At 42.2% G+C, this 14,932-nt stretch overlaps 2 protein-coding genes across 2 annotated transcripts; one reads left to right on the top strand and one right to left on the bottom strand.

Annotated features, from left to right (window-relative positions):
- Window positions 1-4,541: 4,541 nt before the first annotated feature.
- LOC123398309 (defensin J1-1-like) lies at window positions 4,542-5,312 on the top strand. Its single transcript, XM_045092787.1, has 2 exons — window positions 4,542-4,685; window positions 4,921-5,312. Exons 1-2 carry the CDS (start codon window positions 4,607-4,609, stop codon window positions 5,109-5,111), a joined length of 270 nt encoding a protein of 89 aa, XP_044948722.1. The 5' UTR covers window positions 4,542-4,606; the 3' UTR covers window positions 5,112-5,312.
- Window positions 5,313-9,306: 3,994 nt separating this feature from the next.
- LOC123452817 (GDP-L-galactose phosphorylase 1-like) lies at window positions 9,307-13,605 on the bottom strand. The gene is made up of 8 exons (XM_045129539.1): window positions 13,445-13,605; window positions 12,329-12,770; window positions 11,720-11,838; window positions 11,580-11,639; window positions 10,777-11,001; window positions 10,480-10,662; window positions 9,796-10,047; window positions 9,307-9,702 (listed from the first exon to the last, which is right to left on the bottom strand). Exons 2-8 carry the CDS (start codon window positions 12,399-12,401, stop codon window positions 9,505-9,507), a joined length of 1,110 nt encoding a protein of 369 aa, XP_044985474.1. The 5' UTR covers window positions 12,402-12,770; window positions 13,445-13,605; the 3' UTR covers window positions 9,307-9,504.
- Between the last annotated feature and the right edge of the window lie 1,327 nt (window positions 13,606-14,932).

Below are 14,932 nucleotides of genomic sequence, written 5' to 3'. Positions count from 1 at the left end.
ACTCGTTGAACGCAAATTTGATAGCAAGATTATTGCTGTCCAATCAGATTGGGGAGGGGAATATGAAAAATTAAATTCCTTCTTCCAAAAACTAGGTATATCTCACCATGTTTCTTGCCCACATGCTCATCAACAAAATGGGTCTGCTGAACGCAAGCATAGACACATTGTTGAGGTAGGGCTTGCCCTACTTGCACGTGCATCCATGCCCCTAAAATATTGGGATGAAGCTTTTCTTACTGCCGTGCACCTCATCAACATTATGCCTAGTAGAGTTATCAACTATGAAACTCCCACCGAAAACTCCTTCATGTCAAACCAGCATACAATTCCCTTTGTGTTTTTGGTTGTGCTTGTTGGCCAAACCTTAGACCATACAATAATCGCAAGCTCATGTTCCGCTCCAAACAGTGTATCTTCATTGGGTACAGTGCCCAACACAAAGGTGTCAAATGCCTTGATGTCTCCACTGGTAGGGTCTATATTTCTCGAGATGTAGTGTTTGATGAAACAAAATTCCCTTTTGTTGATCTCAACCCCAACGCCGGTGCACTACTTCGCCAAGAAATCCTTCTTCTTCCAGGGGAAAATAATTGTGCTGATCCAATGTTCACTAACCCTCTTACAAGTTTCTCTCAGAATTGTGATGCTGCAGAAAAAAATTCAGGTGCAAATACGGCTGCACCAGTGCAAACGGATGAAAATCCAGTGCATTATCGCATGTGCCTCCCGCCGGGGAGCAAATCCCCCTCGGGATCGGAACCGCAGCAGCAACAGCAGCCTGGCGCATCTTCTCCGGGATCTGTGCAGCCGCAGGTTGTCGGGATCCCCCTCGATGGCCTTGCCTGCTCTCCTGTCGACGACACGTGGGCCGCGGTTCCCCTACAGCCGACTGGGCCCGGCGCGGCTGGATCCCCTGCGCCCATGCAGCCTTCGCCTGGGGCTGGCGCGGGCGGATCTTCTGCGGTGCCCATGCAGCCTCCCCTCGCTCGCTGGCCAACTGCCCCGAGCCACGTCTACGTGAGGCGCGCCACGTCTGCCCCAGCAGCAACTTCTCCTCCTGGTGCCGACGCGCACCTCGAGGAGGATACTGTCCAGAGAGGATCAGCTCCAGGATCCTCTGTACCGGCATCTCCATCAGCAGAAAACGATGCTGATCTTTCCTCACCGCCACAGACACGTCTCCAAAAAGGGGTAATTAAGGCTGTACAAAGTTTGGTTTGGCATGCTCCACAGGTGAACCTCGTACCCTTCAAGAGGCTTTTGATGACACTCGATGGAAACAAGCAATGGAGGAGGAGCACATGGCTCTTCAGAGAAATAAAACATGGCATCTTGTTCCCCCACAGCAAGGTAAAAATTTAATTGATTGCAAGTGGGTTTTCAGGATCAAAAGAAAGTCTGATGGAACTATAGATCGTTACAAAGCTAGGCTTGTTGCAAAGGGTTTCAAACAAAGATATGGTATAGATTATGAAGATACCTTTAGCCCTATTGTAAAAGCAGCAACCATTCGCCTTGTTTTATCCATTGTTGTTTCCAAGGGATGGTGTCTTAAACAACTAGATGTGCAGAATGCGTTTCTTCATGGTGTTCTGGAAGAGGATGTGTATATGAGACAACCTCCTGGGTTTGAAGACAAAACTTCACCTTATCATGTGTGCAAACTTGATAAAGCTCTCTATGGATTGAAACAAGCTCCTAGGGCTTGGTACTCACGCCTCAGTCACAAATTACAAACTCTTGGATTTGCTCCATCTAAGTCTGATACATCATTGTTTATTTACAAGCAGTCAAACACATATATATTTGTGCTTATCTATGTTGATGACATCATTGTTACTAGCTCTTCCAATGAGGCAGTTGCAGGCCTTCTGAAAGATTTAAAAACTGAATTTGCTTTGAAAGATCTAGGAGACTTGCATTATTTCTTGGGAATTGAGGTCAAGAAAAATGGAAATGACCTTCATCTATCTCAAGAAAAGTATGCTATTGATCTAGTAAAAAGAGCTGGGTTACAGGGATGCAAACCATCACCAACACCCTTATCTAGCTCTGAAAAACTGGCTCTTACAGAAGGAATTCTTTTGAATCAAGAGGATAGCACTAACTACAGAAGTCTGGTAGGTGCACTTCAGTACTTGACTCTTACAAGGCCAGATATTTCCTTTGCTGTTAATAAAGTCTGTCAGTTCCTTCATGCTCCCACTGATATTCATTGGACTGTTGCCAAGCGTATAGTTAGATATGTGAAAAATACCTTGGGCACTGGTCTTATTCAGCAAATCTTCATCTACCCTAGTCAGTGCATTTTCTGATTCAGATTGGGCAGGTTGTGTGGATGACAGGCGATCAACTGGTGGTTTTGCTGTATTCTTTGGACCTAATCTTATTTCTTGGTGTGCAAAGAAACAAGCAACAGTATCTAGATCTAGCACAGAGGCAGAGTACAAAGCTTTGGCAAATGCTACAGCTGAAATTATTTGGGTTCAGTCCTTACTTAGAGAGCTTGGAGTTAAACTGACTCAAGCCCCATGCTTGTGGTGTGACAATCTTGGAGCCACTTATCTTGCAGCTAATCCAGTATTTCATGCCAGGACAAAGCATATAGAAATTGATTTTCATTTTGTCATGGAAAGAGTTGCAAGCAAACAATTGGATATTCGTTTTATTCACTCCAGAGATCAGGTTGCAGATGGCTTTACTAAAGCTTTGCCCACTCGCAGTTTTGAGGAGTTTAAACGTAATCTCAACTTGACCAAGTTGTGATTAAGAGAGGATGTTAAACCGACTGAAATATTGTATGTAGATAGGATACTTGTGTACCAAGTTAGGATAGATATTCGGTTAGGATCTATCTCTAGTTTAAACCGGATAACTCTATCTCTATCTCCTTGTATTCAAACTACTTGTATGCATATCTCAGAGTTGCGCCTGCTATATAAACACGAAACCGTCGCCCTAACCGGTACGACGCTTCTAGCTATTTCTACAAATCCAAGCATATAGCATAACCAATCATTTTAAGTGCAAGAATTTCCGGCATCGACTACAACAATCTCTAAACTCCAACAAAAGAACATCCATGATCTCCAAGTATATATAGATGCACATCCTGTGAAGTTTTCGCTCAGATCGGTCTGGCATGGTCGTGGTTGGGCTGGAGACGATTGCGCCGGCAGTGGTGCTGACGAGCGTGACAGCAGTGGTGGTGATGAGCGCGCCGGCTTTGGTACCGGTCATGGCGAGAAGATGGGACTGGGCTCCGGTTACCAAGTTGAAAGAGATGGAATATGTTTGCCGTGGGAATAACCTGATGGACTTGCATAGTATTAGTAAGAGCATCTCTAATAGACGGTTCTTACGTAAAAATACCTAACTTTTCTATATCTGAAAGAAAAAAAACGCTCTCCAACAGATGGTTCATATGTAAAAAAATTACATCACCGCCTTCCGGAGATGTAAAAACAACACTTTGTGATGCAAATTTGCATTACAAGATACATCTGATGTAAAATCGTGGCCGCCCGCGAAATCACCAACCGTCCGTTCATTTTCCTTCTCGCTCGCGACCACCCGCCCGCCCGAGCACCAGCCGTTGGAAATTGCCGCCGCCATCGCCCAAATCGCCATCGCCGCCACCGCCCCAAATCGCCTCCCTCGCCCTCGCCCGCGTTGCCTCCCCCGTCGCCCTCCTATTCAGGAAGCAGCTGCGGCCGGATTCGCTGACTCCGGCGTCCGGCAGCCCGTATAGCTCCTATTAGTCGGCCGCCGAGCTCCCTTCTCCTCTGCGTCGCCGTCCGCAACAGTGACCGGCTACCAATCCAACCGTCGGCCGCATAAATTCATTATTTGTTTGTGAAAAACTATGTTGTATTATGAAAAACTATGTTGTATTTGTGTTTCATTTGATCTCGTAGATTTAAAGAACTTCGTATAATTTTTTATGGACATGTATAATTGTTTATGTTATTTTTAGATATTTTTTGCAATATGTGCGGCTGTACATCAGCTGTTTTTTACATCAGCTGTTCATTTTGGACCATCCGTTTGAATTGTTGTTTTACATCTTTATTTTGAACCATTTGTTGGAGTTGCCTCCTTTTCAAAGTTGCCTCCTTTTCAAAGATGTAAAAAACACTTTTTAATGACGTAACATTTTACATTACCGGTTTACATCACCAAAATATGGATCATCTATTGAAGATGCTCTAAGAGAGCAATCTTGGTTGCCAAGTCTACAATAATTACAAGAGATCCTAAGGATCAATCTAACTAGGAAGCTACCCTGGCTAATCTGTTAATTATAATTACAAGATTACATGTTGATGTATACTCCCTCCGTCCTAAAATTCTTGTCTTGCGTTTGTTTAGAAATTGATGTATCTAAATACTAAAATGTGACTAGATATATTTATATCTAGAAAAATCTAAGACAAGAATTCTAGAAGGGAGGGAATATACATTAAATACATTAACAAGCACATCTTAGAGATATAAGAAGGGGAGTGATCGATGGCACGGCACCTCAAGCTCAACCTATCTGCGTCTGCACCGTCTCCTCTGATTTTGCCCTCTTCCTTCCTTTCTCTGTCCAGCGAGAGGCATGGAGGCGCTCAAGCTCAAGGTGCCACCAGCCCTGTACTTGCTGCTGCTGCTCATGCCACCACTTCTACTTCCTCCTGGTAAGCATTTGCATCCTTCCTCAGTCTTGTCTTCTTTCATTCTGAAGAATATGATGCTTTGCTTCCTTTTTCGGTGTTCTAGTAGTATTGCTTTCTGAGACCAGTTTATTGCCGGTCTGGTCTGTGAGTGAGAGGATTGTGATAAACTGCATGCCAAAATAGGTGTAAGATTCATGCTACTAACACATACTAGTGCTTATACCAGTTATTCACATCCTTTTTTTCTTTTTGCAAGGATGTGCTGCCATTCGTCCTGATCCCGCTCAAGGGCCATCTGAGGGCAACAAGACCTGCACGGAGCTGAGCAAGAGGAGCCCCATCCTCTTCTGCGAAGAACGCGCGTGCGCCGACAACTGCCGCATCGAGGGTTTTACCGAGGGAGGAGCATGCAACTGGCTGCGCTGCCTCTGCAACAAGCCCTGCTGAATCTGCTGCTGCTGCTTCAGGATGTTGCGACCGATGCAACGAGTAATAACTAATAAGATGCATCAAAGTGTCGACGTGCATTTTCACACACAAAAAAAGTATTGATGCGCAAACTGTAACCGCAGCAAGTTTCCTTGCTAAAGTTTATCAACTTCCAGTTACGAGCTATATAAATTTGAGGCATCTAAATATCAGTTGTTCTTGCAACTAAACTGTCAGACCATATGAAAAAATTATGCACAGCGACATCAAATGGAAAATTAAACCATCTGCTATATCCACAGGTTGGCTTCTAAACGATTCAGTGTCTCACACAGATGCTGCAAAAGTTGTTTTTTAGGGGATATAACAAAAGTTGAGGGGATGCAAAAGTTGTTTCTGTAACTACAAAAAAGTAGTAGCCGAAATATCAATACTCCATCCGTCTCGGTTTATAAGTCATCTTAGGTTGTGTACCGCGATCAAGACGAAGATCAAAATAAGATAAATTAGTGTCAATTTGCCAACTAATACCATTGCATGCAATGAATTGACCAGTGCATGTCGTGCTATTTAGTCTCAAGTCATTAAAAACATACACGCTCCACGTCTCTTTATTTTATGGTGCTACGGCGGGCTTACGCCGGCCTGAACCATACCATTAATAAATCAAAACACATTTACACAAGAAGGGAGGTGGAGAGGAGGGAGGAGGGAGGGTTTGAGGTTACAATGTTCATAAGTTACAATCTATCGGATAAGTGAAACAACATGGTACACCAATCCCGAAGAATGATCATGGACTGTTCACTCGAGCACCTATTCGACCAGAGCATGATGTCATCTGTCACCGAGCGAGCGATGAGGTGAATAGGTTGCAGCTCCCCTCTGAAAACCTTGGCATTTCTTCTTTTCCAAATATTCCATAGGATAGCAATGATGATCGTGGAGCAAGTCTTGTTGGCTAGGTGTGGTCCCCATAGATGTCGGAAATCCGTTGGCGGAGAAGCAGATAGAGAGGTCAACTCATGCCAAAGGGGGCGAAGGTGACTACAATGCAGGAAAAGGTGACACACGTCTTTTATTGGTTGATTCCTTTATTCATGTCAAAAAACAAAAAACGAGGTGGAAGTTAACGCACCGCGCCTAAGTGCTTTGGGATTATTTGGTTTTTCGTAAGATGACTTATAAACCAAGAGGGAGGGAGTATACATTTGCAATAATTCTGCTAATATCCTGAGATTAATTCATGACGAGGGAAACAGCAAGCTTTATTGATCAATCGGAACGTCTCCAGACATATATTCCATAGTATTTAGGCATAAACCACCAAACACCGGGAATTTAATTAGGACCACCAAACAGGATGTTTATAGTTGCGGTTAAATTCTGCGCAATTTCACATAATGGACAGTCAGTCACACAAATTGTTGATGGTCATCAAAGGCACTATATTGGAACGGGAACGACACCATGCTGTTGGAAATTCCAGCCTGAGAACCTCAGTGGAAATCGCCCGTGGTGTGATACGGAAAGTAGCGACATCATTCCCTGGCAGAAAGATAGCAGCCAGTTGTAAACTGATTGCTTTAACCATGCTCACGTCAACAAGGATGCCATCTCCTGCATCGTCCTCTGATGGTCGCAGCTGCATCCTTCAACTACATCATGACATGGTGTGATGCTTCAGGATGTGAAGCAACATGTAACAAGTTGCAGAAGTTGCAACTGTAACAAGTTCCCTTCATTTATACAGTACGATTTTGTCAACTGCTCATCTCTCGATTAGAACTGCAAACTGAGGATAAAAGAACAATTAGAGGACTTCACATTTAATTGTTCTGGGCATAGAGATGGGGTACCCAAATCAGGGGCCTGAAGGACTAACATTTAACAGATCTGAGCATACATAGAGATTAAATTATTTTTGCAACAAAATTATCAGATCCAGGGACTGAACAGTATTATCTTCTAGTTCGAACCAACCAACTAGGCAGTGTGTTTATCCTTAGAAAGTTAGAAGAAAAGGAAATTATTCATCTGCTATATCGCGTAGGCTCCTCATGAAGTGATGCAACGTCTGGCGGAAATGTTGCGGAAGACGATCTTTTAAGCCCAGAGATCATTCACATCGGTAACAATATCATGTATTAATTACTAAGAGATTGATTCATAAATTTATAATATTTACCTCAGCAACATTATTTCCAAATCCAATGCCCGCTATGCTGTTTTTTTTTTTCCTACTGGTAAGATCCAAAGGCACCATTTTGAGTGGTACAAATATCGTGACATACCTCACATAAAAACATGCATGTATCAACTACCTCGTGGTGCCTTTTATCACGGTGCCTTTTTTCAATGTATAACACATTGCTGCATCATTCAGATATATACAATTGCATCATCCATGTAAATACGACATTTTCTGTTTGGTTTTTTGTAGGGTTCCGTATAACCAACAAATGAACCATTTTAAGCAGTACAAACATGAGGCAATACCTCATACCAACAACGCACACATGTATCAACTACCAAGGGTGTCTTTTATCACGCATGTGAATGTCTTTTTTTTCATGTACAATGAAGTCGTTGCATCTTGTGGATACAAACCATGCATCATCCAGATAAATATGTCAATCGAATTTCTGTTTTTTAGGGTTCCGCCTAAGCAACAAAGGCAACATTTCACACATGCGTGTGTGCGCGCGCGCGCACGCACACACCAGCCAACTAACAACATGTGGTGTCATCCCGCAAAAAAAAAAAAAAAAAAAAAAAAAAACCTGTGGTGTCTTTTTCAGTGTACAACACATCACTGCATCATCAAGATATATACAACCGCACCATCCAGATAAATACAACCTTTTCTGTTTGGTTTATTGTAAGGTTCCATCATCCATCTCTAGAAGAAGGGAACAATGGTGCACTACTAAGTTAACCTATTTGGAATTCCATCCTTCTTTGCTTGGGTGTTAATTATTCCTGGAGACATGGAGGTCCACAAGGTCAGGATGGCAAGCTTGTGCTTATTTCTGCTCATGGCATTCCTCTTGCTTCCTGGTAATTAAGCCTTGCCTGGAATAACTGTCTGAATAATATAGTAGTTTCTCAGTGTTTTGTTTTCTCATGTTGTTTTTATGCACAATGTTGCCCATATTTTGCTGCAGCATCTGCAGGCCCGTGCAGGGAGTTAAGCCAGACGTACCCTACTCGGCAATGCAAGGGTGACCAATGCACAAAGCACTGCGAGCATGAGGGCTTCGGGTATGGGGAGTGTGACACGGACCATGAATATCCTGAACTTGTTTACTGCGTCTGCTTCATGCCATGCTGATTTTGCTTCAAGTTGCTCCGGGATGTGAAGCAACGGGCAATAAGATCTTGAGGCGAGCCTTCTGTAACGTCCAAATAGTTCAAGATTTGGAATGCTAAATAAAATTAGCCAATCAATAAATACAGTTGATTGCCCTTGTTCGTCGTTGTATTTTTGAAGGTATTGAAACTTATTACGGGCTTGTTTAAGTTTGTTCCTAACCTTATTTGAAATATTCTTCAAGAACGAACTAGCATCATTATCAAAAAATATAAATATTGCTCGGTAATATTTCATAAAAATCCAAGTTATTTAAGCTGAATTGTGTTTGGACTCAATTGCAATGATTTATTTCGGCCTCATTTGCATCTTAAATTTCTCATTTAGTTTATTGAGAATTAATAAACCCTCAAAACAGTTTTAGTGGTTTATTAAAGGCCCACTTGAATTTTTGGAGAAAAATAAATGAATGTACAAAATCAAATCTTGCAAGGAAGTTAAGTCGTGGCAAATAAACTTTGGGAATGAAACCAGAATCTAGCCCAATTCATCAGGATCTAAATGTAACTTAGACAGCATAGGAAATAGTTACACACGAGAAACTAGCTTACTGTCCAAACTGACATGAAATGAAAACCGGCTGCAACCATATACAGTACAATTTTCTGTGTTTCCCTTCCATCATCAGTGGCTGCCTAGTCTCTGCAACAAGCCCTGCTAAATCTGATGCTGCCTCAAGATGTTGTGACCGAACCAAATCAAATCATCTGCTATATCACAGGTTCAGTTCTGAAGTAATTCAATGTCTCACAGAAATGCTGCAAAGTTGTTTCTGTAAACTGCAAATGTAGTAGCTGAAATATCATTGCACAATCCTTGCAATGTTCAGAAATTGATTCATGAGGAGAACAGCAAGCTTTATTCATCAACCCGGATGTCTTCAGACATACTGTATGTTTCATAGTATTTAGGCATAAACCACCAAACACAGGGAATGGAGGAGCACGATACACGACGTCTATAGTTGCAGTTACATTGTGGGTTATTTTACATAATGAACCGACACACGAACTGTTGATGGTTGCATACAGCGTAGGCTTAGGTAACAAGGTCATCAGCTATAGCGCAACAGAGTTTTTTCAGGTCTTCAAAGTCACCATCTTGGAACGAGAACGAAGCCATCCTATTGGAAATTCCAGTCTCAGAAGCTTGCTCGAAATCAACTTTGGTGTGATAAACAAAGTAGCCACAGCACTCCCAGGCAGAAAGATAGCAGCCAGTGACCAGATTTTTCACCTAAAATCAAACACCAGAGATTTAAACCTATCAGTTACTTGGTTGATAAAACATTTGTTTAGAGATGGAACACAATGTATTAGCGAGTTTCACCTGGGGGAATAAGAAAGCATTTCTTCCATTGTTGGATATCATTAGGCTGTGTGCAGTATTGTTCTCATGCAAAGCTAAGCATGCTGCACTGACTACATCGATAAGTGCGTTTACATTGTTGCTGGTGAACACAATAGCTTTTAGAGGGTAATCAACTATTTCAGACACACAAATGCCTGATCTGGTTGTCCCATCGTATAATGCAACAGTTGAGGCAGACTCCACTGGTAAAGGATTAGCAAAGTAGCAGGCCTGTAATATTTGGCAAAAATAACACCATGAGATTCTCCTTAAGCATCCACTGCAAATTGGAAATTCTAGTATCTAGCAATATCCTATTATGGAAAAAAATTCTACTCACTTATTTTGGTTCATTAATAATAGAACAATAAAACAATTGCACGGATCAAATCTTCCCTTTAAAATCTTACTCATCGTGGTGTGTTAAAGTAAAAGGTTAGAAGCAATTAAAGTGCTTTGAAGTATGCTGTAAGCCAGTGACAATGCATTACAGCATTAAGTGCATGCTTGTAGTTGAATGCTTAGTGAAGATCAGACCACCAGACAATTCAATGATTACTCCCATAATATTGGGTAGACAGGTCTGTATAGCAGATGGCAGGTGAATAGTAATGTACTTCGAGTAAGTTCAAAACATTAAGCACTAGAACTAGACAGTATTACCTGAAAAAACATGTGCTTTGGCACAATAGATGTACCATCATCAAAGAAAACCCGGAACGCTGCACTGTTTACTTCAGAGGCAATCTTTGTAATCAGCCCAAACATCCTTTTATCCCAAAAGGAAGATAGCTGATTAGTTGCATTTGGGACCAAGAAAATGTGACCATATTCAACAGGATATGCCTTCAGGAAAAGATGTCCATCAGAAATGGAAAACATGATGCAGATGGCAACTAGCACGTGTATCTATATTCACATTCAGAGGGTTGGGGAGGGGTTAGGGGTTAAGGTGCGTACATTCGCAATCAGCAGTACTCCATTGTTTGGGGGTGTAGTCGAAGGAACAACCTCCGGTTCACTATTTTCTCCTTCTGCGATGCACAAAAGTAATTCCTCATAGCTTCTACCAGAATTTGGCTTCAAGCATCCAAAAGGAAGGCCGAACTTGTCATATTTCTTGAGGGAAAATGAATTCCATTTATCATTCATCTGAATAACAAAATCCCTTTGACCTTCAATCACCTGTACAACCATTCAAAACCAATTATTCCAGTCAAGCTCAGGGCAATATCATTAACAGGATTGATGGCTTAATAAGCTTTTGAAAAGGAAATACATAAGTTTAACAGATTGTCAATGGTATGTCTGGCAGAAAAGAAAAATGATGGTTGGTTGCTTACACTTCTAGAATCCCAACATTTCTTTAAAGTTAAACTTCTGCCACCTAAGATGGAATAGTTATGTGCTTTAAGATGTGGATAACTATAAGTGGCAGCCACTACTGTTTATTGAGTCTTTCCCATTCCGTTCTCTCTTATTTCCCACTGCTATGTTTCCTAACATCCCCATCCATACTATCCCCCCATAGCCATCACGACTGGCAGCACAGGAAAGTCAGGCTGTTCCAATGAGGGCAGCGACAGTGGGAATGTGAACAATTTGATAGGCGGTGTTGCAGGAATATTTGGTATTAGCATGCCACTCTGCAGTTTGATTGTGGAAACTGAGGAAGGGAAGAGGTTAAGTATAACATGCACAAGCAAATGTTTAAAGTTACTTTTATCTACAACGCAAGAATTAGGGGGGGATCCAGGAAGCACCTTAAGTTCGCAAGTAGTAACATCGTATCCCAACTGGCCCTTCTGAGCAAAGTTCTCCCACTGTTACAAAGAAAATCATCTATTAAAAATGGTGCCATGATAACTCATAAAGATTGTGTGAACTCTCAGGTAATACAAACCTGAGAAAGAATGATTGTATCAAGTAAACTTGGGCTGCCTTGACCAGCACATGCAAAGCTTTTGAGGGCATCATGTTCACACTGTTCTATACCAAGACGGTAAAGATGTATCTTCACACCTGAAGATCAAAGAGAAATGTATGAAAATTGCAATGCCACAATAATATATAACTGAACATGTGCTGTTATTTTAAAAGGGTTAACGGTAAGTACACAGCTAGGTTTTGTAAAAAAAAAATGTGCTTGTGTAAAATTATCTAGGGATATTTCAGTATTCCAAACTGCAATTGTAGCATCAATCAGGAGCATATCATGAATTCAACTATAGCATAACTATCTAACTTGGCAGAGAGTTCAAATATGTGGAAAAACAAACGGATAAGTTTACATACACCTGCTCTTCCTTTTTGCTATTGTTTTTGGTGCCAGAAAATAGTAGAGGATAACTAAATACTTAGACAAGAAATAATACTACTAATTTTATTTTATTTTGGTGCAAGAACAATGTTTTAGACAGGCAAAAGAAGAAATTCATGATTATAGGATTAAAGAATATTATAAAGTCATTCCTAAATGAAAGAATTGGAAGTTCAAAGCACTTTTGTTTACCTTCAGGTTGATCCAGAGGAGAGTTCTTGCTGTCAAAAGAATATCCACCTTCTAGTTTGGTGGCCGACACCATACTTACAATTCTTATTATATAGACTACGAACTCAACTAACTACAAAGCTAAAAGCCTACTTCAGACTTGTGCAGCAGCACCACCACCAGCAAGGTAGGTGAGGTCAGAAGGATGCCCCCCTGCAGATGGGAGGGCACCACGGCCACCGTGGAAAGAAGGCGATGCGAGCAGAAACTTAGGAAAGCGATGGACACATTGTCTTCCCCTTCTTGGTGTGACGCGGGTTCCTTTCCTTAGAGCCGTGGCTGATCTTCTGAAGCCAGCCCTGCCGGACCAGCTACCCAATTTTGCAGGATCAACTTGGTTCTTCTTCTAGGAGCTCCCCACACGTTCTTGGATCATAAAATCTAGTGTGTTTTGCAGGTCAATCTGAACATGAACAAAGCGTCAGCTGATCGAAACAGTAACCCTGGCCCTGTAAAAAGAAAATAATCTGAAACTGCAGGCATTCATGCAAGCACATAATGTTCGGTCAAACGCCACAAAAGGATCTATGCCGGACCATGCTCCTACTTCCGAGCAAGCTAGACAATGCATTTCTTTTTCTTCTCATGTAAAGGTTCAGAAATCACGGCAGCATGCCGCCCGTGTCCACATATCTTCAGTGCCAACGAAAACATCAGCGGAACCTATTTGCTCCGTGAGGAAATAATCGGGGGCCTTCAACGCGAATCATCTAACCTAGAAACTGCATCATGGTACCAGATTGCTGCACACCCTACAGGCATACACAAAATAATTGAAGGAACACCCCTCCCCCCCCCCCCCCCCACCCCACCCCCACCTCCAGGGGGGTGCATTTGGTTGAACATGAGCAATTTCGAGAAACCTAAACTCCGAATCGGCGGAAGAATGCGAGAATTTCGCCCACGCGCCCTCGATTCCGTCACGGGTTATACCATTTTGCGGCGGCTGGACACCACGACGCGAAATCGAGAGACAGAGAAAACGGTCACAGATTCCGGTAAAAGCTAGCGGATTTGGATCTCGCGGACGCGAATAAACAAGAATGGTCGGATCAAAAAGGTCGGATGGATGGGTACCGGGGGCGGGAGGAGGCGCTCGATCCGGCGTGGGTGGGTGGGTGGGTGTCCGTCCGTCTGGCCAAGAAGAGGAAGAGGAAAGGAGGGCAAGCGGAGGAGAGGGATGTTTGTGCTGGAGAAGAGAGGAGAGGAGTTTGGACCAGCCGCCAGGAAGGAAAGGTCCGAAAACTGGCACTTGGCTTTCTCTTTTTGACGTCACAGTTGGTATTTTCCTGAATAGTTTTTTTTAACCCAGTACAAACATACATACGCGCATACACCTACCCTACCATCGATAGAACGCGCACAGATCCTACCTTTACGATATCTTCGAGAGACTGAGTCGGCACATCGTCTTCAGATTGATGAAGTCGTCACAGACACTTTTGTAGTCGACGGGAACATTTCTCACTGAACGCACATTGTCGGAAGGCCTGTAAATAGATTCAGAAAAATGCGAACGAGTCGGTATCAAATTTAGGACTTGATCTCTGACGGGCTGGGGATATCATTGTCTTCCTAAGTATCCAATCACATGTTGATTCGCTTTCTGAATTAACGGCTATTGTTCGGATGAATTTTAGTTAAATACCCATGCATTTTAAAAAATCCATGATATACAAGTGCAAGCAAAAAAGGTATTTTATTTTCCTCATTTCATTGACGGTTACATGCCAAGTTTGTATGTTTTTGCAGTGTGTACAACATATGGTTTTATGCAATTTGTGTCGATGGTTATGTGGCATGGGTCATTAGTTTTCACAAAACTAATAAGACATGGAGAAGACATGCAACTATTTGAACACAACTTAGTTTAATATGGGGCGAGGAGAGAATCGACAATGACGGAGAAGAATAAAGGATATATGTGAGACCCTCGATCCCCTTGTCTTTCCTTCATCACAGTCCACTCAGTTCCTTATTGATCTCAAGGATGAAGAGCTTCATGGTGTGGTTCTGGTGACGAAGGAGGCCAAGAAGTTTGATTGTTTGACGTGGATGGCGAGCTCCGTGCTCCAGGTGCACATGGGCCATTGGATCGAAGATCCAACGGTGTTCAAACCGTCTGCTATGTTAAAGACTTTGAAGTATGTATGGGGACTGGCCTAGGAACCTAAGCAGAGAAGAGGCTCACAAGAGTATGTTTATTACGAGTAGTGTTTAGGCGACTAGAAGAAAGTGATGCACGAAGATGCTTGAAATGTACCTTCCTAGGTATGGAGGCTTTGCTAGAAGGGTTAATTGGATAAATGCCACTCGGATTTTAATGATTCCAAGACACACGTTGCAATTTCCAAACTTTGAAAAACGCCATTGCAAATTTTGTAAAGTTTGAAAAACACCACCGCAGACTTTGAAAAATTTCATTGAAAATGGCATTTCTCAAAGTTTGGAAATTGCAGTAGCATTTCTCGGAATTTCTAAAATTTGAGTGGCATTTACCAAATTAACCCTTGCAAGAATAACTACGTCTCTCGAGTCGGGGATGCCATGTAAGTATAGCATGAC

This window comes from Hordeum vulgare, chromosome 5H (assembly GCF_904849725.1).
Source record: "Hordeum vulgare subsp. vulgare chromosome 5H, MorexV3_pseudomolecules_assembly, whole genome shotgun sequence".
Classification (NCBI taxonomy): domain Eukaryota; kingdom Viridiplantae; phylum Streptophyta; class Magnoliopsida; order Poales; family Poaceae; genus Hordeum; species Hordeum vulgare.
Note: the sequence above shows the minus strand (reverse complement) of the source record. Positions and strands in the feature narration are given on the sequence as shown.